At 41.7% G+C, this 26,394-nt stretch overlaps 2 protein-coding genes across 2 annotated transcripts; one reads left to right on the forward strand and one right to left on the reverse strand.

Annotated features, from left to right (window-relative positions):
* Positions 1-922: 922 nt before the first annotated feature.
* On the forward strand, positions 923-10,671 carry LOC134453554 (multidrug and toxin extrusion protein 1-like). The gene is made up of 16 exons (XM_063204338.1): positions 923-937; positions 1,459-1,499; positions 1,791-1,939; positions 2,222-2,264; positions 2,359-2,403; positions 3,121-3,218; positions 3,930-4,027; positions 4,542-4,655; positions 5,063-5,130; positions 5,545-5,653; positions 7,333-7,408; positions 7,721-7,790; positions 9,217-9,349; positions 9,476-9,570; positions 10,134-10,176; positions 10,379-10,671. Exons 4-16 carry the CDS (start codon positions 2,250-2,252, stop codon positions 10,630-10,632), a joined length of 1,218 nt encoding a protein of 405 aa, XP_063060408.1. The 5' UTR covers positions 923-937; positions 1,459-1,499; positions 1,791-1,939; positions 2,222-2,249; the 3' UTR covers positions 10,633-10,671.
* Positions 10,672-10,705: 34 nt separating this feature from the next.
* LOC134453555 (multidrug and toxin extrusion protein 1-like) lies at positions 10,706-25,832 on the reverse strand. The gene is made up of 17 exons (XM_063204339.1): positions 25,654-25,832; positions 25,049-25,150; positions 24,876-24,944; positions 23,286-23,434; positions 22,182-22,224; positions 22,037-22,081; positions 21,801-21,898; positions 21,382-21,479; positions 20,269-20,382; positions 19,891-19,958; positions 19,016-19,124; positions 17,446-17,521; positions 17,199-17,268; positions 16,371-16,503; positions 15,078-15,172; positions 14,506-14,601; positions 10,706-13,079 (listed from the first exon to the last, which is right to left on the reverse strand). Exons 1-17 carry the CDS (start codon positions 25,801-25,803, stop codon positions 12,768-12,770), a joined length of 1,827 nt encoding a protein of 608 aa, XP_063060409.1. The 5' UTR covers positions 25,804-25,832; the 3' UTR covers positions 10,706-12,767.
* Between the last annotated feature and the right edge of the window lie 562 nt (positions 25,833-26,394).

Raw genomic sequence — 26,394 nt, forward strand, 5'->3', positions numbered from 1 at the left:
TAGGGCTACTGAGAGATAGAGAAGCATCTGTTCTGTCTGGAAAGCTATCCGCATGTTTCACACCCTAACCACGGACATTTGAAGATTCAATGTCCGGCCCCTTTACTGGAAGAAATTATTTTGAAAAACTGGCCCTCAGTGACTTTTAATTGAATACCCCTGCCCTACAGGTTGGAAATAGTGTCTGAACACCCGTCCACCTTTGTAGCCTACTCGTGGCCTCGTGATGACGTCATTGACAGTAGAAGTGTAATTCAATATCTTGCACAAGCGCACGGAAAGGCCAGTCACTGAGAGTTGTGCAGCGCGCGCTCTGTAAATACTATGGGTGCATCCCAATATGTGACCTTGCCTCCTCCACTTGCTTCCTCCACTTGCTTCTCGTCATGATGACATCACTGACAACAGCATTATATTTCAATATCTTGCAAAAGCTCAATTGTAAAGTCTTTTTCTCATTTGCAATTGGGATGGTGAATGAAAAACAGTCCCTCAAAAGTTGTTGTGGCGAGGCTGACAGCTGGGAAACTTTATCGTTTTCTCCACGGAGGAGGGGCCAGGAGGCGGGACGAGGAGACAAGCACAAGTGGAGGAGGCAACGACACATATTGGGATGCACCCTATGTTCTACCGGTTTGCGCGCTGTTTTGATCCGAGTCCTTAGGTCTATGTCCGAGTCATGCAGCTGCAATCGACATGCGAGAAACTTGACGGGACTTCCGGGATTTGGGACACATCGGAATGCCTTCTTCGTAATCATAATTAACCGGTGAACATGTCAGACTCTGAGGATGAACCCTCTACTGTACCCCCACCAAAGAACACATCGCCGGCATGTATGACAGGCTGGAGAGGATGCCTACGACATGTGCGTAGTTTGGTACCCGTTGACTTTAAAGAAGAAGTCTTTGGTATGGCGAAAATCGCTTTACCAGCGGTGAGTGCCACCTCCCTGTTTTATTCTGCCTTTTAAACAGAAACTACAGGGAAACTATGTAGGCTGCTGTGTCGCCTATGCCTATGCCTGTCTAATAGCCTACTTTATGATTTAGGGATAACCTACTTTACGACGTGTGCGGATTTTACTAATCAAAATGTTGCCTAATTAAGATTAACTTTCTCTACAGTCCCTGGCTCTAGTAACGCAGTACACTATATCGTTTATGAGCACTCTGTTCTGTGGACATTTGGGACCTACAGAGCTGGCAGGTGTTGCTCTCGCCAATGCTGTAAGTAGCCCCTAATGCCCCCTACTGCTTAGAAATTAGACTTTCGTGTGATAAAATGTAGGCCTACCACAATGTGTCAAGCCTTTTGCTAGGCTTGCATTATTAATGAATGAATGAATGAATTAATGAATTATAACATTATATAGACTAATGCAATGATGATGTTTTGTTTGTCATACAGCTGGATTACCTGTTTTACAGGTAATAAATGTCACTGGAATATCTGTAGGTGTGGGATTAGCATCAGCATGCGATACTCTGATTTCACAGGTCAGTCTTTCAGCCACTCCCGCAGAGTTGTCAAAGGTTTACCTGCATATTCTCTCTCATGTTAATCAGTTACACAATCTGCACACAAAAAATACCAGTGTTGGTACAACTCATATAGAGTTGAAATCAACTAATTTCAGACATTTTGTCCCGCTCTAAAATAATATTCATTTTACTCTTTGGTCATTGTATGGCAAAGTGTTGTAAATGCTCAATATGGACTTACTGTGTATGATTATATTCTGAAATGTTGACACCCCATTTTAAAAAAATACTGTTTACTTCCAACAGACATTTGGCAGTGGCAATGTGAGGAGGGTTGGGGTCATTCTGCAGAGGGCCATTCTGATCTTGGCTCTGGGTGCTTTCATAAGCTGGACCTTCCTCATCAACACTGAGACCCTACTGCTGGCCATCCGTCAGGAGCCACAAATTGTGAAGTAAGGCTGGCTTTTACACAGTGTCAATTCCACACTTACTGAGTCAGATGCAACACTCGCTTACTTGTTTAAGTTTTAAATTCACACTACAGGAGATTTATGGGTTTTTTTAAGTTTAAGGACATTTCTGTCCAATTTGAACATGTATAGAAAATGTGAAATGCATTTGCGCTCCAAAACGTATGGCAGTTTCTAGCAACTTGCTTGTATTACGACTTTGTTATGTGGACAGTAGGGTTTTTAGTCATAATTATATTGTGTTGTTTTGTGTATTTTTATCAGGGTGTCACAGGAGTATGTGAAGATAGTAATGCTGGCCCTACCAGTATGTATTCAAACTAATTACCGGTATTCTACACACACCATCACTGCAATTGGTTGTGCATAAATGCATTATGTTTCTGCCTTTTGTAACACAGGCCATGTTTGCTTACCAACTGGAGACAAGGTATCTTGAAAATCAGGTGAGAAGTTCAATAGATTTTACAGATAAATGTCCCCAACCTCTGAACATCACTGGAGTTGAAATCAACTAATTTCAGATAACATTTTGTCCCACCCAAAAATAATATGAATTTTACTGAACATCATTCAGAAATGTAGCTGTTTGTGACGGTGCATGTACATGTAAATACACCTCTAACAATAACTAAAGGCGTTCACACCTGGTCTCTTTGAGTGAACTCAGACCTGTGACTCGTTTTCTGCACATACTGTATGTGAACCCTCCAAAGTGTACCCAGACCCCTTGGAAGTGAACCGCACTGAGACCCTTACGGATGTGATCTCAGTGCGGTTCGCTTATGAGTCCTGACAAGTTTCGCTTGTGTCATGGTGTGGAGCTCTAGAGGACCGGATGTGATTAGAAAGAGGACTGACGCACCATGAAAGCCTAACGGGACCAAAAGTGCAGCTGGTTCTTTTTTTTATAATACACTCACAATATGACCAAATGGGAAAAAGAGTCCTTTTGCTGTCAGTTCACGTTTTGGTCCACTTAAAGAGGATTGAGCTTAGTTCACTTAACGGGGACTAGGTGTGAAAGTACCCTTTTAAGATTAAGTACCCTTTCCAGATAACATTTGGTCCCACTCAAAAACGGTGTTAATTTTACTTTTTGGTCAGTGTAATGTGTAATATGTTGATTAATTGTGCAGCCCTACTGTGTATATTTTCAACAGGAAATCATGTGGCCTGTGGTCATCAGTGGGCTGGTGGCGACGTCAATCTGTGCACTTTCTAACTACGTGTTCCTGTTTGTCCTGGATCTTGGTGTTTCGTGAGTATCACTCATCACACATCTTTAATAGGGTGTTTTCACACCTGATCTCTTTCAGCGTTTAAAGTGAACTCAGACCTGAGACTCAGCATGTTCTGAATATATGTGAACGCCCCAAAGTGTACCCAGTCCCCTCGGAAGTGAACCGTACTGAGACCTCTATTGATGTGGTCACTCACCATCACGCCAATGGGAGTCACAGCACGATACTGCTGAACTAAGTGACCAGTCCGATAGCCCAGCATTACCGATACTGTATTAGGCTTCGGGAGGGAGGTTTACCTAAAGTTCCAAGCCACACTCTGCTAGTTGGCCTCTGTTACACTCACCCCCCTAAACCTCACTCCCATCCGGGCCACGGCACCAGTGTAACCCGACATATTACTGCGCACTGCTCCCCCACGGGGCCGCAAACTCGCCATCACACCAAGGGGAGTCACAGCACGATACCACTGGGCTAAAGGACCAGTCCGATAGCCCAGCGCTACCAATACTGTATGAGGCTTTGGGAAGGATTGTGAAGTTTACTAACGTTCCATGCCACACTGTGCTAGTTGGCCTCGGTTACACAAATACACTCAAAATGTTACTTCATGTTTCAGCAAGTGCTAGCATTTTGTGCTATTCCAAGTGTCTACAAGTTGGTCCCTTATGCAGTAATTGGGGTATTTTTCGTTAAGCAGTGTGCTCACTACGTATACTTTTTTCCAGGGGAGCAGCTGGGGCAAATGTCATTGCACTGTATTCCGATGCCATTTTCCTGTACTGTTACACTGTTTGTAAAGGTCTTCATAAGAAGACCTGGTCAGGTACGTTCATTTATACACACACCAGTGTACACCACACAGTACTATGTAGTGAAGCATGAGATTCTGCACTCACTTGATAAAATGTATGTGTGTAAGCATGTAAATGGTGCATTAGTCTGGAAAGCCAGACTATAACATGAAATGAATAATGTGTCATGTTGACACCATAGGCAATTCTAGTAACCACAGGCCATGTTGTAGCTTCATAGTGCACACCGTTCCACCAGTGGAAGATTTTACTACTGCACCATTGTAATACACCGCTATGACATTACACACAGTACCTTTAGTAATGCATTACGACTTGGTCTTTGCTATCCTGGTAATAGGCTATTTATAACATGGGCTGTGTCTAAATGGGTTAAGACTTCACATATTTTAAATAGCAAAGTAAGTTGTAAAAGACATGGATTATGTTCTCGTAGACTGTGTTATTGTAAGGAACAGTGTGGATGGGAATATCTGCTGAATGATGTAGTATATCATGTGTTGTCATCTGCCACTCTACTGACAGGTTGGTCCAAAGAGTGCTTTCAGGAGTGGGGAGTCTATATTCGCCTGGCCATCCCCTTGATGGTCATGATGAGTATAGAGTGGTGGACCTTTGAGACTATAGCCGTTCTCGCAGGTCAGCTTCTACTCTAGTACAGTACAGTTTCAGTACAGTATGTGTTTTACATCTTCATTTAAAAAAACCCTCATCTGCACTTACCTTACTTGACCTGTGCTGTATCACCACACGTACTTCTTATTTCATGCTGTAAGTAGATTTGGATCAATATAATATACTGTAATGTAATGCAATGTATTGTTAATAACATGTAATGTACAGTATGTACAGTATTTACATGCAGCATAGACCTTGGTCAACACTGCTCTAGCACATTCTAGTGCTTTTTGATTGCAATTACAATCAAAATTTCTCGTGAAATGACCCCATAACCTTCTGAAGTGCCAAGTTGTCCCAATTTGATTTCTCTTCTTGGGGAAAAACCCCTTTGAAATGCTAATGTCCAATTGTGTTGTGCCATGCAGGATGGATAAGTGAAACAGAGTTGGGAACCCAGTCCATCATCTACGAGCTATCAAATCTTGCTTTTATGGTAATGCTGGATAATTTACACTCATTTTAAAGTTTAAGTGTGTCAGTTTAGTAGTTTAATTCCAAAATGTATGCTGCCCATGTCACAAATGTCAGCTGTTTCAAAAGTATTTATGATGACCACCAACAATTTCTCATACATCATAGGCCTATATTTCATACATGATAAGGAGGAACCTCCTGTTGAATGTCATAGACTTTTTTTTGCAAATCCTGCTCCGGTCAGACTAGTAAATTAGTTTATGTACTTAGTAAATATTCATGATCAAGAGTAGCACCCCTGCTCCAGTATACAATTTGAAATAAACTCCTGAAAATTACACACTGGAGCTGTAAGAATTGTACTCATATCATTGAGATTCTCAATTTGAGAACAGTTTCTCCTGTTGCTAATGCAGAATAACTGCTTCGTCAGTTTCCATTTGGGTTCAGTATTGCAGGCAGTGTGAAGGTGGGAAATGCCCTAGGCGCTGGGCAGACGGAGAGAGCCAAGCGTTGTGCTGTAATATCCATCATCTGTGCAGGTAAGATTTACTGTACTGTGGTGCTCTTTTAGTTGACTCGTTTCACCATCTCTATGGGGAGTACGCTCTCAGCTGTACGATTTGATGAAGACCTTTTCAATCACGCCGGAGGTCCAATGAGCTGCATCGTTGGCGAGACGTCATCTTTGTCAAAACCGAAAACTACCTGCAGTACGTTCGCCGGGCCTTCGTCTCGACCAAGAATGAGTTGGTTACTCTGGATCAGTATAATTACGCCGTTTCAATTTCGCAAATTTAACCTCTATCTTAAGCTTGTAAATTGCTGTGTCACTGACTACCCGCTAGGCCCGCTAGCAGTCTTAGCTTTTTACCGTAGCATTATAGCTAGCCATGTTGGCTTCGGTTCTGACACTCCGGGTGCCCATCCACTAGTGTGCCATTTCATGAAAGGCGCCAGGCGCTTACGCAAAGTGCTAAGATAGACGGTACCCCTTTGGGATATCTCTCTAGTTCTGGAGGCTATGTGCGGTGCCCCCTTCGAGCCCCTCCAAGAGGTGGACTTAAGGATTCTCTCCGTTAAAACTGCCCTTCTCCTCGCCCTGGCAACGACGAAGCACCTGAGGGAACTGCATGCCCTGTCAGTAAATCCTGCTTGTGCACATTTTGAGGAGGGCGATACGCAATTCACCTTGAAGGTGAGCCTGGCTTTCGTTTCCAAGACAGAGAATGCGTTCAGTTGCGAGGCCATAGAGCTGCAGGCAGAGGTGGGCAGAGCTCGCCAGGTCGTGCCCTTCAAGTGACGCAACACTTTCAGCGTTGCAACTAGTCAGGTCAAGAGCAATGCAAGAACTGAGTTCCTGAAAATACGGGAACTCCTCCCACTTTGTCGGTAAGCAAACAACCATAAGCCAATCAAGGGTCAGACCAAGTCTCGAAGAGATTTGAGCGTCGATGATAATTGGGCTAGGGCAGAGCGGCTGGCTGGGTCAACAACGCCACCTTTGTCTGGTTCTGGTTGGATGTGACAGCGCTGCTATTGGAACACAGAGTTGTGGGCACGTCCACTGATTGTCCTTAGGGTGAGAGGAGCGCCATTCCTACAGGAGGCTCTTGGAGTTCTGCCGAGTTTGGATTTGCCAAATGCAATCGGGAGTGATTGTAATGCTCTCCATAGACATGATGAAACGAGTTGACTGAAAGAAAACATTAGGACATGGATATGTCCCCAGTTCTCTGAAGGAGATGAGTGAGCCATCTCTCAAGATACCCTTCTTGCCACCATCTGAAGAGAGCTTGACTCGATAAGTGAGGATTCATGCGCAAATCATTCGGTTTTGACCAAGTGGACATCCCGCCCACAATGCTGCTCATTGGACCTCCGGCGTGATTGCAAAGGTCTTCGTGAAATTGCACAGCTGAAAGCGCACTCCCCATAGAGATGGCTCACTCATCTCCTTTAGAAAACCGGGGATATATCCATGTCCTAATGTTTTATATTGTGCGAGCACAGGTGGGAAAGGTCGACTTCTTCTAACTAGTGACTTTACTAACTGGGTGATATACTTGGTTAAAGAGTGGGACTAATTAGTTGGTACAAGTAAGACAATTTTTAGAATACAGTACATGCTGATTAAAAATTGTCTAGGAGACTAATTCTCTTAGCTTTCTTAAATCTTAATCTTTCTAAACCCCCTCTCAATGTTTTTTTTCTTGTGTAGCCTCAGTGGGCGTGTGCATAGCTATTATCTATGGGACATCAAGGAATGTAATCGCCTATATCTTCACCTCTGATGAGTGAGTGAATATCATTATCTGCCATTATTTGCTACTGGTGCCACGATTTTCATTGTAAACTGACTACACAGAAACATAGAACCCATTTGAACAGTGTACGTTCGCACAAACACACACACACACATACACACACTCCCACACTCTCTCTCTCTTGCTTGTGGCCTATGCATAGAATGATGCCATTATTATTTTTTAAAACCACCCTGAACACGTTTAAATTATATTTAGTTTTCATCACGTTCATCCTGCATACTATATGACGTGTATTAATAGGCTACACATGGCTTCATGTGCTTTACCCTAACTTTACAGAACGCTAAGGAAAAGAGTTGCACAAGTGATGAGCATTTATGCTCCGCTCCACATCATGGATGCAACACAGGTAATATTCCCATCTACCTGATTTACAAAGTGTGCAAGGGATGCTGATTGCCCACTTAAATCCTTTTTGTCCTTTTGTTCATTGACCGAAAGCTTGGCAAGTAAAAGAACAAAAAATATTAAAGTAAGCAGACATTTTTCTTTCAGTTTTCAGTTTTTGTTTAAGTTTTGCACCTTTTAGTCATAAGTGCTGTGTTAGCCGTCTAAGTCTCCTCTGCCTGATCAAAAAAAAAAAGTTTTATAAGGGATGCTAGCACAGAGCAGATTTTGGTGTAGAACTTCAGTAAATCTCCTTCTGGAGATTTAATACAGATATGCTACAAAGCTAGCATCCCAGGTTTTACCTTCCTTGGTAGCTATTTGCTGTATGAGCATAGAGATTCCAGTATCTGAATTATTATGTTAACTTCCGGGAATCAGTTGCTCCGGACAAAAATGGCGGCTGGGTTGAAAATCACTCGAAACACATAGAGATGAATGGATGGCATTTACTCAATTTCCACGTAAAATACCACAAAATATATTTCTGAAACAACGGGAATCTCTTCAGTGACTGTGGTATATACACCATATCAAGCATGTTTCTGTTGTGAAGTTAGCTACAGAATTTTGAATTAGTTTTAGAAAAGGACCATGATAAGTGAAGGGGAAGTGGCAAAAGTGGGCGGAGTCTTCAACGCAGACGTTTGTATAGAAGTCAATGGGAGAGAGCTAAACTACGACCCCTACAGACCGATTCCCATAAAACATGGTAATGAATACTCTAGATACTGGAATCTCTATGGTATGAGCTGTTACTCTACCCTAGGGGTGTAAATCACAGCCTCCATGACGATACAATTCAATATCGATTTCGGCAACGTTTTGATTATTTTCAATACTTAAGAATGCCCCACAATACGATATGATACGATACGATTCAATTCGATTTTTTTCCAATTACTTTTCCACTTCTATCATGTTATGGGATCGAGCTAGGGCATTGGGCAGGGGCCACCGATTCGATTATTTTGGATGCCTAAGAATGCCTCACGATACGTTTCGATTCAATCGCCAGCCGTAGGATCGATGCATCAATATATATCGGTTGTTATTTGCAGTCCTACTCTACCCTACTTTACCCTACATATAACACTGCACATATTACTGTGTAATAATCTGAAAAAGTGGAAGTGAAAGCCCATTGGGAAACTCCAACTCCCATTGTCATTGTGACACAGCACTCCACAGCACACAAGTGAACACTGCACACTGCACACAACGAAATTGCATTTATGCCTCACCCGTGCAGGGGGGCAGCCCTCAGTGGCGCCCCATGGGGAGCAGTGCGGTGGGACGGTACCATGCTCAGGGTACCTCAGTCATGGAGGAGGATGGGGGAGAGCTATCTGCATCGGTTCTTGATATCTTGTGAACTGTGTTCCCAGGCGGCAGCGGGCAGTATCCTGAGAGGCATGGGGAAGCAGAAGATGGGGGCGCTCATCAGTGCCCTGGGCTACTATGGTCTCGCTTTCCCCATCGGACTGTCACTTATGTTTGCTGCAAAGCTTGGTGTTCTAGGTAGGAGACACTGGCATTTAATATAGCCCCTTTGATGTATGCACTACCCAGTGAACTAACAGCTGGGTGCTGTCCCCTTCTGAGGATATTGTGTGATGTGATGTCTCTTTCCTCTCGTCCCTTTAGGTTTCTGGATAGGCGTGTCCGCCTGTGTCGTTGTGCAGGGTTTGCTCTTCATGACATACCTCATCAAACTGGACTGGAAGAAAGCCACAGAGGAGGTGAGAATGTCCCAGCATTTCAGAAGCAAGTGGACATAGCCTGGGTTTACTATCCCATCGTACTAATTTCATTTGTACAGACTGCTACGTGGCTCTGGAACTGCTGCCGAACTAAGACATATTTAGTGGAGGGAGGGAGTGAACTTCGTTGAAATATTTAAACGCTGTGAAGTATATCTGACACGTCATCTTCATCGCGCTGATTGGTTGTGATACTACTGTGTTATGGGCAGGCACAGACCTTCTGATGATGGCTAGATGGCAGGCTTTTTTTTTTTTTTTTTTAACTTTTTTAACGACAGTTTATCCATGATAACAATCCCATCACAAACACAGGGACTTTAGACCACTGTGGGTTAATGATGTCTGTGCTTGCCAGTGTATTGTCTGGACTCATCTCTCTGCATATCACTGCACAGCAAATTCAAGCAGTTGTGTATGTCGATACTTTGCTTTGTTAACTTGCTGTACTTATTTTTGTACAATATGATTCAGGATATGGAATTTATTTAGAATAAGAAGTCTTTGCTAGTAAGCTTATTCTGGTGTTTTTCTGTTCCCAGGCTTTGGAGAGAGCTGGGGTACAGGGCAATCGCACGGAGGCAGGTAAGGAGTGAAAACTTAACTGAACTGTATAACTGATGTAACGGTGTTAAACGTCGTCCACTCGTTTCCTTGTGCACTAGGAGCATTAAGCACATGCATTAAAGGTAGCCTAATCTTTCTAACATTTTCTTTTCTTATTTCTATTCCATTCTATTATTTTCTTTTCTTTTCTTTTGCTTCACCATCTGCAACCCCTCAACAGAGCCCCTTCTGGAGCTGCAGGATGTCCCTGGCTCTGCGGACGAAGAGGCAGATGACACAGATGACGATGACAATGACAATGATGATACTCATGTCCTGTTTGACGCTGCTAACACCGTAGCTGTCACCACTGTAGGGACACCCCTTACCAAGCGGCAGCTGGTGCTACGCCGAGGACTGGCAGTAGGGGTCACCCTCTCCATCTTTTCGCTGGGAGTCATTGCTCGTGTTCTGTATCCCAGAGCTGGCATGTAAGAGTCAGCTCTGTCAAGCGAAGAATACAAAGCTTTTGTGGTGGTGTGGCGGTGTGGTGGGGGGGGGTTGTGTCCATTGGAGCTGATTGTACATAATGCCCACAATTTGCTGCTATGCTCCTGGAGATAATCCATCGGTGTGATCTGTTTTTGGGGGCCTTGGCTTCACTCCAGAATTGGAGGATAATGAACTTTTTGGATTCTGGACTGCAGACTGAGCTGAGATGCTATGCTTTTGTTTTAGCTTTACCGTGTCAGTTATATGTACAACCAGTGTTTCACACAGTATTTGACAATCACAAGTTTGCAAAATAAGTACAAAAATTGAATCTCAGGATAATATGTGGTATAAATGAATGAACAGAAAATATTTATTTTTATTGTAAATTAATTTTTACTATAAAGGTTTTCATAATAAAATAAAAAAAACTTTAAGATCAAACCATTTTTTCTATCCCAAGTGTCATTAGATAGAGAGTTTAACTGTATGTCTTTGTTAAGAAAGTTCATCTGAAATCAAGCAATATGTACAATATTGGTAACGTCTATGCAGATGATCAAATATGTTTTTAAATACAAATATTAAATACAAAATGTTTTACGACGGAAAATTACTGTCCAAAGAATATACATACTGTTTCTCTACCATCCTGGTGGTTGGCATTTCTCGTTGCTCGCTATGAAAAGCAAAGCATAGAACCAACTCCAGGATATTTTTCAAAACGACCATTACATTTACTATGAACAGGTGTAGAAGGAAGCACGAGACTTTGCTCAGTGTTCATCAGAAACAATTTTCAGGGTGATTCTGGCCCAAATCTCTGGTCTCATTTTTTAGTTTAAATCAATGTTTTCATCAACACTTTACTTGACGACAGCATCATACAGTACATACACATGACACCGCCATGGACAAGTCCAGGGCTGGATTAATGAGCGGGCCTACCGGGCCCAGGCCCAGGGGGCCAGGTCAACTTTGCCCCACGGCCACGACCCAAATTGGCCTTCAAAACCACATTTGCAATACTTATCTTTCCAAGTTGCTTCACGTGCCAGCCAATATAGTGTACAATGTCCTGATATAGTCCCTAGGCCAAGCCAGGTCCAGGGGGCCAAAGGGCCAAGGCCCCAAGTGGCCAGGCCAACTTGGCCCCATGGCCTCGACCCACAGTGGGCCAGGCCAACATGGCCCCTCAGCCACGACCCAAACCGGTCTTCAAAACTGCCTTTGCAATAATAACCTTTCCAAGATGCTTCATGTGCCAGCCAATATAGTGTACAATGAACTGGTATAGTCCCACAGGCCAAGTCAGGTCCAAGTGTGAGGGGCCCAAAGGGCTAAGAGGCCAGGCTAATCTGGCCCCATGGCCACGACCCAATCCAGCCTTCAAAACCACCTTTGCAATAATTATCTTTCCATTTATTTGAGTTCATGAGTTGCTACCATTGATTGTGGTTCTACAAAAATAACTTGTGTGTAGGCCTACCTACTGTTTGGTGGATTCAGCATTTAAAGTTGTGCTTTTGGGCTTTCAGTCATAATGACTGATGGATAGTTATCTCAGCATAGCATCAAATGCGTGGCCAGATGGGATTTGCCATTCCTTGCCCTGAAATTGATTAGAATGCAGGAAATCGCATCTAAAAAATACAAAATGTCCTGGGGGAGGTACCCAACACCCCCCTACACAAAATGTCTACCCACCAACAGCAGGGGTGTTGCTGTGCCTCTGCACACACACTAAACACGTATATAGTTTTATACTAGCATCCCAACTCTATAGCACAGGGGGGATCGTATGTCCAATTACCTGCTAGCTGTGAGCACTGTGTGTAGTTTTCTTATGTCTGATTAGCAGGGTCAAGGTGCGTTTTTTTGGGGGGTATGGGGGGCCAAGACAGTGTCTGGCCCAGGGGCCCATAATTTCTTAATCCACCCCTGAACAAGTCATAAGCATTATGTCAATGTCTTGAACGTTTTATGAAAAGTAAACATTTTTGAGGCTGTATTTACCGTAAATTAAAACTTACACTAATATCATAAAATGTTTGAGATTGACATAATGACACATCCATGGGCCCTAGGCAGTTGGCTAATCTGCCTATTTGGTCAAACCAACTGTGTTCTTCTCATGTCTACAGTAGTTCAGTTAGAGAAATGACAGTACTCTGTTCCAGTGGTGAGGCTGTGGTGGTCCAGTTTCCATCCTCCATGGTGGCGTTGCCAACTGAGCTCCATGACGACTCTGGAAGGGGCATGAGGAGGTGAACGCTGATTCCCACTGCGAGGATGAGGAGGGCAGCCAGAGTGGTGAGTCCTCTCCTCAGGAGCAGTTGGGAGGAGGAGAGCAGAGCTGCCGGCTGATGATGCTGGCTTTCTGAGACGGGTGCCTTCAGTCCCTCCAACTCCTGATAGACCAATGACCCATGACCGTTTTCAGCCTGAACCTGGAGATGGCGTAAAACAATTATTCAGATAAGGATACACAAAAAGAAACACAAAATTCACATTTTTTTGAACAATGTTGCCAGACAACATCATGATTGGCACCTGATTTTCTGATGGAATGAATAAGAAATGTTGTCAGCTGCTGTTCCAAGTTCTTTTGATGAAACGGTTGTAGGATGTACGGATGTTCTTATCCCTATTTTAGGGTGGCTTTAGCCATCCTTACATTAGTATTAGCCACCCTATTATGATTTAGCAAAAAAAAAAAAAAAATATATATATATATATATATATATATATATATATATATATATATATATATATATATATATATGTCATAATATTTGTCTTAACTGTTTGAAAACACACGTGAACTGATTAAAATAGCTATGGAATAAAAATGACCTAATGTCATGTCTGAGTTTTCCAAGTAATGAACCTGTTTGAATGAATCGCTTCCTGACCACTGCTCCTCCTGGAGACGCAGTTAGTAACTCCTTAAAGTGATAGCAGCCTACACTTTTTAGTCCTTGTATAAATTATGCTCTCGGCATAGTAATCTAATCATTTTAACTTCCGTACCTAATATTCATCAGTTTAAACATTTTTAAATGTTCTGTTTAGCTTACTTAAATCCACTGTAACTAGTGTTTAAACTAGTGTTTAATTGTTCAAGAAAACGCTTTTGCACACCTCTGTAGTTGGGCAGGTGCATAGGATATTATCCCAGGGGGGGTTGTCATTCAAGTGTAAAGAAATCCTGCACACTGTCCATTCCACCAACAAACTGTAATACAACGTTTCGGTCATTTACCTGTAGAAGGTTGCGTGACCAAAACGTATTAAAGTTTGTTGGAGGAATGGACAGTGTGTGGGATTTCTTTGCTCTTAAAATAATTAATTCATAAACAAAACGTTAGCAGGTGCACTGAAAAAAATTGGACGTGCGCAATGCGCGCACATTTTCTTCCTCTAGGGCTCAGCCACCCCTGCCTCTCAAACCTAGCGACGGGCCTGTGTTGTAGAGATAAACAGTTCAAACAACATCTCTTCTCATATCGTTGCCCAGAAACATTGCTTTAAAAATTGCCCTGGATATCATCACCTTTAGAGTAATCGCCCATCATTAATAATCGGCCACTTTTGCTCTTCAAATGGCAACTATGTGAAAACTATATCATCTTGTTCACCTCTCCAAATGAAAAATGTCCCTCCTGGCTGATAGTTGACTTATATGAAATATGAACCACCATAACAACGTGCAACATAATTAACTACACAATTTGGCAGATATTTCTATATTATTCAAACTGTAGGTGATTTACTTTAGTGGTACTACAGTGAATCAACAGCACTTGATCCTTGAGTAAAGGCATGGTATTTCTTGTCAGACTATGGGACATTCGGAAATAGAGGCCTACTTACCACACGCTTGCTTCCTGAAGTCAGAAGATCGGGTTCAGGCTCTGATAAGGACGTCATTAATTCCAAACATACTGTTTTGCCCGCTCGTTCTACTGCCTGTAAACCAAGGTACCGTATTATTGCACTTTCATGCAGATGGTATGGCCAGCAATTCTGTTCACTATTTGCTGAGCCAAAGTGTAACTGTATCATAACATTGCTAGGACAGTAGCAAAAGTCATAGCCCCATGGGCCATGATGCACGCTGTTCCACCACCATATAATTCATTGCTGAATGTGATGATGAAAGAACAAAAAATAAGGAATGGATTGCAGGATTTAATCCATTCAGAATGTGTGGTGGGACACTAAAAACTGGATTTGCACTATAACTTGGTAATTGCCATTCTGGTAACAGCAAATTTATTATAACACTGTGTCTTAACGGGTTAAGTAACGGATTTACATATGGTCATTTTCATTTTGGCGACAATTAGATTATAATAGACTCTGCATGAATTGACAAAAGTTTTAAAAAAAGAAAGAAATTAGATAACGCCCAAAAAATTAAATGCTTGAAATGCCATTCCTACCTCTTTGGTCATTTTCTTCCAGTCCAGCTTAAAGAGGACTACAATGCAGATGACTGTCAGCATTACTGTTGCAATGAACAGCCCAAGCCAAAAGCCTTTGTGAAAGAAACAGTGCCACAAACATAAATGATACAAGAGAAAGAGAAACGCTTTACATCTCAGGTACTTCATAAGTGTATGTAAATGCAGTAGCACTAGGAATGCACAATACCACGATACGACACAAGTACGAGTACATTCATTTCTGTAATCGATACCGATACCCCCCCCACATACAATGAAAGTAAATGCATAGCCTAGTTTTTTCATCTCTGAATTTTGGTTTATTGTCCATTTCCATGTGGATTTAATTGTCATGAAATGTACTATGAGGTGGTGCTTTTTTCCCCACGCTGCTTTCAAGCCAACAGAAAGTTACGAGATGTTGCATGATTTTGTGTAAAAGCAGTATTGTTGCCTCAGGTATTGGCAAGTGTTTCACAAGTACGAATATGAGTATAATGAGCAAGTATCGGTGCGTCCCTAAGTAGCATATAATGTTATGAACTGGTAATGGACATGCCTAACTTATGCTAAATAATAATACATAATTAAGTAGCCTAAATAATAATCGTATAATTATTACAAATTTTGTTACAGTGGAATTTGTGATATGGATGCTGTAACTTGGACCATAGAATAAACTATCACTTGGTAAAATGGGGATACCACTGCACTCCATGGTGAATAGGTTTGTTACAATTCAGACATTCATTATAAACACTAGTGGTGTCAACAATAATCGATTCGGCGATGCAATGCAATGCGGGGCATGGATGATTCAATTCAATGCGCCAAGTTCCAGAATCGATGCGGCAATTTTTTTACGTTTCAATTACTTCCGTGGATATTTCACTAGCAAATCAATGTTAAATTAAATAAAAGCACTTCAAAGCATCGAAAACTGATAGAATAATACAGCAAGCAGCCAATAAATTGTTGCTCAGTATCTAACTACTTGTATTGCCTCATCATGACTGATGCAACATTTGCTTTGCTTTCAGTAGAAATGTAATGCATTGCAATGCATCGTAAAATTGAATTGAATCGAATCGAATCGCTACCTCCCGAATCGTAATCAAATTGAATCGTGAGGGAAGTGCCAATGTACTCCACTAATAAACACCCACGTGAATTTTAAGGTACAATTAGCAAAAATGCTGCAAAAGAAGAATAAAATGCACCACTAATATAGATTATTAATATTATATTGGCATACTTTTGTCAGTAAAACATAGTGCTCGTTCATCTTACCAAGAACATCTAGTTTAGCAGCGAACATCAATGCGATGAGGACCGGAAGGCCAACGATGTAGTACGACACAAAGTGGGCCACAGCAGCTACCTTCTGTTGGCCCATACCTAGGAGGATGCCCATGCTGACACACTGGAAAAGGAAATAGAAGATTGATACAACAAATACCCTTTTCTTTTCTTTTTTTGTCTTTTTGACTTTATTTTGTGTGATAGGACAGTGAAGGAGGAAGCGAGTGGAGACGGGGAGAGAGACTGGGTAGGGTCGGCAAAGGACCCGGGCCGGAATCAAGCCCTGCTCAGCCGCATAGCAGACGAGTGCCCTACCATTAGCGCCACAGTAGAGCCACAAATATATTCTAACAAAATGTGAGGTTATGTGTGTGGGCCTATGGTGGAGTATTCCATGAACCTGACTACGTAGTAAACCAGGTCATGTTAACCTTGAGGTAGTTGTAAATCATCTAATAGAAGAGTCTGGCTTGCTCATTTACACTTGTGAGCTATTTATTATCAGGTTTACCACTTCCTGTGGGTTAACTTTGTCAGGTTTATGACTTAGTATACACCCCTGGTAATGTTATACAAGTGATGAAAGCCAAACACGGGGTGTTTCTGGTGAAGGCACTGTGTTTTCCTTTGCCATTGTGTAGTTAGTTACTGATAAAACTTCTAAAAAAAAAAGTGTGACAACTTTACTGACAGGTGTTCCTTCATATATTTGGTCTAAGCGTGCTGAATGGATGCCAATGCAATTAGTGTGTCTGTGTGTGTGTGTGTGTGTGTGTGTGTATGTGTGCGCATGCACTTTTTCATTTTGTTATTTACCGTTAGTGAAGTAAAAAACTGCATAACAGCGTAGACATCAAAGAGCTTTGAAACTACTGCTGCAATGGTGCTGCAATTGAAAACAGTTCAATGGATCAGCTATAACCTCAAAACCCAAACCAACATTTTACATTTCTTTGTCTTACACAAATATTATATTGTGTTTATTTGATTGTACTGTATGTGTTTTTTATTGTAGGCCTATAAATTATTATGAAATGAGATGAAACCTCAAACTTATACTTACACATCATCTGTAAAAATGTATCCAATAAAATCTTTTGTGGCGCCAAGGACAATACACTGAATAACAGCCAACACAGCTGTGGAGTAAAGTAAAAAGAAATCAGTCACAACTACAACAACTAAAGTACTGTTACAACTACTAAGCACAGTATAATAGTAGTGGTGTCAACAATAATCGATTCAGCAATGCATCGCAATGCGGGGCAGGGCAATTAAATTCAATGCAGCAAGTGCAATAATCGATGCGGCATATTTTTTCAAGTTTCAATTTTTTGTGGATATTTCTGGAGCAAATTAATGTTAAATTAAATAAAAGCACTTCAAAGTATTGAAAACTGTAAGACTGATACAGCAAACGGACAATAAAATGCTGTTCAGTATCTGACTGCTTGTATTGCAACATCATGACTGAAGGAAAAATTTGCTTTGCTCTCAGTAGAAATGTAATGCATTGCAATGCATCGTAGAATCGAATCGAATCGAATCAAATCGAATCGCTGCCTCCCGAATCGTAATCGAATCGAATCGTGAGGGCAGTGCCAATGCACACCACTTTATAATAGTATCACAATTACTAACGAAAGTACTGCATTATTACTGCTATACAACCAGATATAGCCTATACAGTAGAAGTAGAATCACTGCTGTGCATGCGAGACTACGAGTTATGACGCAGTTTGGTAACACTTTACTTGATGCCGGCGTCATAGATGTGAAACGACAGTGTCATAACAGTGTTGTAAGCACAGTCATGGACGTGTCATAAACATTATGTCAATGTCATAAACATTTTAGTTTTTATTGTTCATTTCTTGTTGTCATCAAGACTCGTCCATGACTGGGGCATGACACTCTTTTGACACTGTTATGACACTGTCATGTTATGCATATGATGCCGCCATCATGCAAAGTGTGTAACCAATAGTTGGAAATATGTAATATCATACAGCCGAGTAACAGTACTTCTACTTTTACTTTACACATATACTGTATACAACTATTTAGGCCTGTGTATTCATCAAAGTCAGGATATAACTTTAAGTTAAGGCAGGAATGTCAAACTCAGGCCCAGGGGCCAATTCTGGCCTGCGGAGCCATTTTATTCGACCTGCGAGATCATTTCAAATCTTAATTACGGTTGACCCACATACATCATTAATGTATAGCCTAACAAGACTTGAACATGAAATTTGGTGTGTCACATGATGTGCAGACACATTTGAACTACCATATATGATGGGAAAGAGTGTTTGTAAAATTTAACTACAGAAGTATGAAGTGCATATGCACAATTTTAGTCATTTAAAAAATAATAATATTGAGTTCGGCCCGAGACTTCGTTCCAGATTTTGATTTTGGCCCACGGTCAATTTGAGTTTGGCACCCCTGTGTTAAGGCATGTCTGTCCTGCCTAGATGTAAAGTAGCCTAAGGCTAACTATGGTACAATTCATGAAATGGCAACCTTTATGTTTCAACTGTACAAAATATACAATGAAATAATTAGTTCATACCATTAAAAATAGTTTTAATGGAATGAAATAAACCTGAAAATGAACTGTAATAACCTACCTGTGGCAATCAGAACCACTTTGGTGGTCAGGATGGCCCCTGCAGTGTCTCCTGCACCCAGCGCATTCCCTACACGAATGCAGGCAGCTCCCTGAGCACCTAAAGGGATCTTTAAACCCATGCAAATAGAAGTAAGGGCAACACTTTATTTCACATTTCTAAAATACAGTGAAAGTACTTGACTAATGTTACTGTATATGTGGTTACATACTTTCTCATTCCGTATTGCCAATTTGCATGTGAAGAGTTCAGATGCAAACCCCTCTAACTCCATTTCTGAAGACCTGCACTTCTATATTTTTAGAGAACCCCGTTGTTGGTTTGGTTTACATTCATGTACTTGATAATACATATAAATAGTTATATTACATAAATAAAATAAACAAATATGCAATTTTGATAGCTTTGTATTAAATAAAAATGAATTAAGATTATTTTCTGAAAAGGCATTTAGGGGGTCTTGCATCTGAACTCTTCATGTCTAATTTTAACTTTTAAAATGTATTAAGTTTATCACTATTCATCTCTACACTTGGGCCTTGAATGGCTACAGGGCAAAAGCATTGTCATGACCACAAGTCAGATTATCGTGACATTTTTTTTTTGATGATGATGATGATGATGATGATGATGAATACACTATGTAGCAACATTTGATGGTTTAGCATTAATGCAGATTATCGTAATCTTGTGCCTAAATAGATGTTATCACAATGACATAAGGCCTTCTAACGGTATGAGACATTTACATCTCATCTCCTCTGCGGTTATGCTTTTGCACTTTATCCATCAATGTCTGACTTGTCAATGACAAATCTAATTTCAAGAGGCGGACCAATGGGTGATGTATTGTTGTTCTAGTGCAGGTTGCATACCATGTAGTTAATGTAGGCCAACATAATGACCACGTGCTGAGCAGCTAAGTCCAGCTCACTTAGCATGCCTGCAAATGAAGAAAGAAATCAAGTTAGTCTGCTCAGCTGGGCTTCAGTCTAGAACGTGCAACTTCTTTGTGATTTTTCAAAAGTTTGATGATTGACTGATGTAGAATATAGGCAGCAGTATACAAATTTTAGGAAACATCAGGAAAGCATGTAAATGAAGAGGATAGTAGGCTGCTATATAGTATACTGTATCTTCGCGTGCCTTTTCGCGTGCCCTTACACTGTATGTAGATGGACCAAACTAAAAATAAATATGACTGTTTAACATAACCAAGAAAGGGATCATTTAAAACATTTGGTGTGTCGAACCTGCTAGAAATCCTCCGATTTCGTAGACCCACCACTCCAGACAGCACATGAAGAGACTGGGGATGGCCAGCTTCATGAAGGAGCCCCACTCTTGCAGACTGTCCGTGCTCCAGCCTGGGGCATGGGATAAAAGTTAAAATGAGTAATTAGTATCACCACCAAGGATACTCTCAGTGATAGGGGATCCCGGCAGGTTTTCAGGAAAAAGCATAGCAAAACAAAATAAATATTTTAATACATTGAATAAGTAATGTACACCAAAATTAAAGTGGGACACTGACTGACAGATCTAGACTAGGTTTGTGAAGGGGGATGCACTGAGAAAATAGTGTGGCATGACCCATGTAAGGGGGGCCTTGGCTGGAATATACCAGTATAGGGACCTTGCCATGGTTAAGTTTGAGAACCCCTGCTCTAGTTACCTTCAGAACTGATAGTGTATTCAGTCAACCCGTCAGACAACAGCTTAACCGTTTCTGTTGCTGGCAGAGCAAGGCACATACAGTAACTCTCACATTGCTCCAAGGACTGTAACGAGAGCCTGTACCTAAAATCTGCAACTCTAGCTGTTTTGAAGTGTCTGCTAAGTGCAATATATTATAATGGAATGGAATGGAATATAATGTAATGTAATCATTGAGAGTATATAGACTAGGGCAGTCATGGGCAAGCGGTTAGGGCGGCAGACTTGTAGCCCAAAGGTTGCCGGTTTGACTCCCGACCCGCCAGGTTGGTGGGGGGAGTAATCAACCAGTGCTCTCCCCCATCCTCCTCCATGACAGAGGTACCCTGAGCATGGTACCGTCCCGCCGCACTGCTCCCCAGGGGCGCCATTGAGGGCTGCCCCCTTGCACGGGTGAGGCATAAATGCAGTTTCGTTGTGTGCAGTGTTCACTTGTGTGCTGTGGAGTGCTGTGTCACAATGACAATGGGAGTTAGAGTTTCCCAATGGGCTTTCACTTTCTTTTCGATATTATACTCTCAATGAATGTAATGTAATGTAATCACTGAGTGTATAGACATTATACTCTCAATGAATGTAATGTAATGTAATGAAAATGAAGTTGGCTTTGAACAGGACGAGCCCTCGGTGTCCGCTCAGCTTGTTCTCACCTCCCCAGGTGTTGACATGCAGTTTCCTCAGCCAGATGTAGAGGAACAGGAACAGCAGGTTGTAAATGATGGAGAGGGAGTTGGCTGCGGCAGAACCTCTACAATATACACGAAATATAACGTATAAACATCTCATAGGACATTCAGTGCTTGTTCGTAGCCTCTTTGTGCAGATGGGCCCACCAGCGGGCCTATTCACCCTTTGCTGGAAAGACTTAACTACTTAACAGATTAAGGCTTGGTCGTCAGAGGTTTGGGGACAATAAGGTTATAACAGAGGTGGTGTGGGAGATAGCAAAGAGTGGGCAGGAATTTTGCCAAAAGCTGACTGCTCACTGAAATAGTGTAGTGTAGAATTACCAATAGAATTAAGTACATAATCCTTATCATGAGAGCTTAAGAAAAAGGAGCAACCTTACATGATTCCAAGGTCCAACCAGGACACCAGGGCATAGTTGGTCAACACACTTGCAACGTTGGACATTATTGCGGAATACACCATTGGAGGAATAATTCCCTACACAGAGAGAGAGAGAGAGAGAGAGAGAGCGAGAGATAACGAAAAGGATCACAATCCACATTTCCTTTAGTGTGGCACATTGTACGATTAATTAAAAATAAAACATAAAAATGCAAGGATGGGATTGCTGCACACCTGGTTTTGTAGATAGGAGGTCAGCAATTGGTGCATAAACAAAGCCTGCAAAGTAGAGATTAGAACACACCAATGAAAAACAATTAACTGATGGTGAGATAGAGTAAAATGCAATTTGATGTATTATTTGTTTTTATTGACTCACCGGAAGAGCAGGCAGGTATGCCATCACATATATCTCAGCTATCCTGCAAGAGGGAAAAACTGTCACTCACAGAAATTACTTAAGCATTAGATCACTGTAGGGACACAGCATACAACCCTCCAAAATACTTCAAACATGTTTTTTTGAACCAAAATGTGTTCTTTATAGCTCCAAAACATGGGGCATCAGGAATGTTATGGTTTTGCCCCAACCGCCAACGTATCCACCATATCAACCATTGCAGATACAGTATTTCATGTCAAAGTCATAACTTTTCATAACCGGGCTCTTGCAAGATTTGTTTGTTTCCACTAAACTTTGTGAGCTAAGTGGATTTGTGGATTCTGTATTCGCCCAGCCAGGGCCACTGACAGCTTTGGTCATGCCCGGGACAAAGACATATGAAAGGGCCCCAAAGCCATACAATGTAATGAGGATTACATTTGGGGCCCCTCTCTCCCTGGGCCCGGGACAAGTGATCCCTTTGTCCTCACCTGTCGGCTTCCCTGGCCCAGCTCCCTAACTCCCAGGTGGCAGACCAATCAGGATTTTCAGAAAAGTGATGAAGTCAAAGTTTAAACATAGAGCAGTCAAAGTTTAAACGTAGTGGAGAAGGATTTTAAAAAAGTAGTGAAATATGACAGCTTCAACAATGTTGGCTCACATGGACCCACTCTTTAACTTTGATTCTGCAATTACACCCGTATTTTTGAATCTGTAAGAAGTCAAGCAAGTCTCCAATCCTGTGCAAGGATTTTCGGTAAAACCACCATGGCCTTTGTCATGACTTGGTCTTGACTCCTAAAAGACTCTACTGTATCTGAAAATCAGTGCTCGGTCTTGACTCAGACTCAACCCTTCAAGGACTTGGTCTTGACTCGGACGCAGGCCTTCAAGGTCCCGGTCTTGACTTGGACGTGAGCCTTCAAGGACTATGTTTTGACTCAATCAACTAAGTACATTTTTGGAGGCCTCAAAAGGACATGTCATGGCAGTAGCCTTATATACTAACCCGAGGTCTGGGAGGTTTTGGGATATACACCTGAAGGGCAAGGGCAACAGTGTAAGCCTAGTTTACTGATATCAATGTCCATTGTTCGTTACCTGGCCACCTCGGGCTCCTGTCCCAGCACTAGCAGGATGGCCCTTGTGTTGACCAGCAGCGCCCAGCAGAGCAGAGTGTGGATCAACAGGATGATGATGCCCTTCTGCAGGATCACCCCCACACGCTGCAGGTTTCTTGCACCAAACGTCTGAGCACAGGCACAGGCAGATAAAGCACAGACACATGGGGAACTTGTGCACACACACACACACACACACCCACGCTGTCATAAGATTGACATAATGACATGACGCATGTCAGGAATATTTATGACACATTATTGAGGTTTATGACTGGTGTCACAATGTGTCGTCTGGAATGGCAAATTGTTTGGGTGTTATGACATTCCTTTTTTCAATTTTAAGTGCCACCTTCCACGGAGACGGATTCCTCTTGGCTTTTGCCAGACTGTTTGACGGAGTCAACAGTCGCTTTCGCCCAGGCTAGAGTTTGACATCCCTCTTCTAAGTCATAAACATCAATAATATATCTTGTAACCTATTCCTGACGTGCCGTCTCATTCAGTTACATGACACCCTTATGTAGACGAATGCTGACAAAGTGTTACATCATAGCATCTTCATCATATATACACAATTTTATCTTACTGTAAGTTAATGGACGAGGGCAAATGATCTTTTACCACACCACAATCTTTTCTTTAAAGATATGAAGTTATATGCCCTCATATGATATGGTATGATGGTGACATATTGCATATCTCATAATAAGTCATATACAGCTCCAGGCCTTTTTATTAGAATAGCATGAAAAAGTTGATTTATTTCCATAATTTCATCAATAATGTTAAACTGTCATGGATTGTAGATTCATGGCCCAGTTTCTTAACTATTCCAGTCATTCATTTTTTTCTTTTTATATACGTTGGCCTTCCAGCTCAAAAAAACCATGAATTGGGGAATTCACAGCATTAGAATATAGTAATAAAATCACATTTTTCGTCATCAAAATTGGGTCACATTAAATCAGTTGAAATTTGGTACTTTCTACATAACATGCAATGTTCAATACTTGGTTAGGACTCTCTCTGTCTTAATAACGGCCATGATGCGTTTAACATTGAAGTCAATGGCAAAAACAGTGCATGGGAGTTATGGAAGCCCAGATATCCTTGATGCTTTGCTGTCAGCTGTTCTTGTTTGTTGACCTGGTGCCCCACACTTCCCTCTTCAATATACCCGAAGATTTCCATGCCACGTTTTGGTGTTAACTCACCAGTTTAATTCTAAATCACCAGAAATGAAACCCCATTGAAAATGAATGAGGTTTAATTTCTGTTGAGTTAGAATTAAACTGGTGAGTTAACACCAAAATGTGGCATGGAAATCTTCGGGTATATTGAAAAAAAAATTAGTGATTGGAACAGTTAAAAAACTGGGCCATAAATCTACAATCCATGACAGTTTAACATTATTGATGGAATTATGGAAATAAATCAACTTTTTCATGCTATTCTAATAAAAAAGCCTGGAGCTGTAAGCATTTAATTTTATCATGATTTCATCAAGGTTCCAATCAGGCTACATTCAGGCTAAAAAAAAACTGAAGTATGCAGCAGCAAATCTCACCTGAGCAATGAGTGTGTCACAGGCAAAACATAATCCAATCCCTGTTGCTGCACCCGTCATATTATAAATCTGTAGAGCAACCATAAGAAGAAACTCTGTGAATGGCTTATGTTACCAAAAATCCACCAGAGCATAGTTTGTAATTTAAAAAACAAAGGCAATGATAGGCTTACAGCACAGGCCATGGCGTAACCTGCCAGTGCGCTGGTCCCAAGACGACCCACAAACATCGTCACGACCACAGGCAGCAGGTAATTGAGGGTGCGGCACACAAGCTGTTGGAAGCAATGAAAGAAAGAATGCACAGTAATATTCTCACACAAAAGCAGTGTATTACTGTGATGTGAACACTGATCTTTTCTGCGGTATTACAGCAATTCAAAACTGTTTTGTATTATTGCCATTTTTAGGCAATGAATGCTGCAATTTCGACATATTAACACTGCAAATACTGAATTTTGCAGACCGTGATTTTGCCTTCAAAATAGGCTGTTACAATGCTGTTTTTTTTCCATGAAGGAATTCTCTGTGCTCTCCTTAAATTAGGACAATGCAATTCTGTAATAAAAATGGTTTGATAAAGAAACCTGGTTTAGAGGCAGTTCCAAAATTGAGAGGCAGTTCCAAAATTGATAAAAACAAAAGGTTTAAGTTTGGCTTGGTGTGCTTGAAAAGGATGATGAGGCCGCAGTTGAAGCTGCACCCCTCAGAAGGAGAGCAGCACTCTTACAGAAACATCATTTTCCACATGAGTGCAGAGCTCAGGGCCATGTCTTACCAGGGGTCCGACCAACTGCATGATATGATAGATCTCCTCCCTGAGGGCCAGAGGGATCCATCGCCTCACTGAGGTACAGCAGAACAGCCGGGAAGAAGCAGCCTTCTCCGGTGATGAGGACCCCTCAGCCTTGTGATCAGTTTCCGGCATGGTGTTCTCCTCGTCTGCCCCGATGGTGATTTCAGAGTCTGTCCCCAGGGACCTCCAGGCGCAAAATAAAAGGTTTTTTTTGGATACCGCTTTGTTATTACAGAAGTTTTTGATTTGTCATCTCTCTTGAGTTGTGTAGTGGGAAGGGCCCAAGCTGTTGCATGTGTTTCATGTTTTCCTCTCTCTTTTTTTGACGAGTTACGCCTCTATTCAGCTCAGCCCTGGCCCCTCACTGGTTCCGCTCTTGTCCCTCAGGGGAATAGGAGAACATCAACGCCCATAAAGGGTGACTGATTAAAGGAGAAGTTGAGCACACACACACTGTTGATTTGGTCTCAGAGGGGAAGACTACAAGTGGTAGACTAGTGCTCTGTGTTCTCAATGCTAATCAATGCTGGTTTATCTGGTTGGTTGGTTTATCCGGTTTAGCTGGTTTAACACTACGTATTGATAAAAACCTAAATGATGTAAACAAGGGACTAATTTAGATAACCAAAGCAGTTTGGGGACACTGCACTGGATGCTGAGGCCAAAATAAGGTGCAAGTACCTGTCCACCAACTTACTTCACAAATTTATACACGCTATGAAA

Source organism: Engraulis encrasicolus, chromosome 8, assembly GCF_034702125.1.
Source record: "Engraulis encrasicolus isolate BLACKSEA-1 chromosome 8, IST_EnEncr_1.0, whole genome shotgun sequence".
In the NCBI taxonomy this organism is placed as follows: Eukaryota; Metazoa; Chordata; class Actinopteri; order Clupeiformes; family Engraulidae; genus Engraulis; species Engraulis encrasicolus.

What these genes read in the sequence shown, in the direction of transcription:
- LOC134453554 (XM_063204338.1), top strand. An exon ending in GTCCTGGATCTTGGTGTTTC is followed by an intron (nt 3,219 to 3,929) that starts GTGAGTATCACT and finishes ACTTTTTTCCAG; the next exon opens with GGGAGCAGCTGGGGCAAATG. An exon ending in GGAAGAAAGCCACAGAGGAG is followed by an intron (nt 9,571 to 10,133) that starts GTGAGAATGTCC and finishes TTCTGTTCCCAG; the next exon opens with GCTTTGGAGAGAGCTGGGGT.
- LOC134453555 (XM_063204339.1), bottom strand. Translation starts at nt 25,803, where the DNA reads ATGCCGGAAACTGATCACAAGGCTGAGGGGTCCTCATCACCGGAGAAG. An exon ending in AATCGGAGGATTTCTAGCAG is followed by an intron (nt 19,959 to 20,268) that starts GTTCGACACACC and finishes CTTCATTTGCAG; the next exon opens with GCATGCTAAGTGAGCTGGAC. An exon ending in AGTGGTTCTGATTGCCACAG is followed by an intron (nt 17,522 to 19,015) that starts GTAGGTTATTAC and finishes TTTACTCCACAG; the next exon opens with CTGTGTTGGCTGTTATTCAG.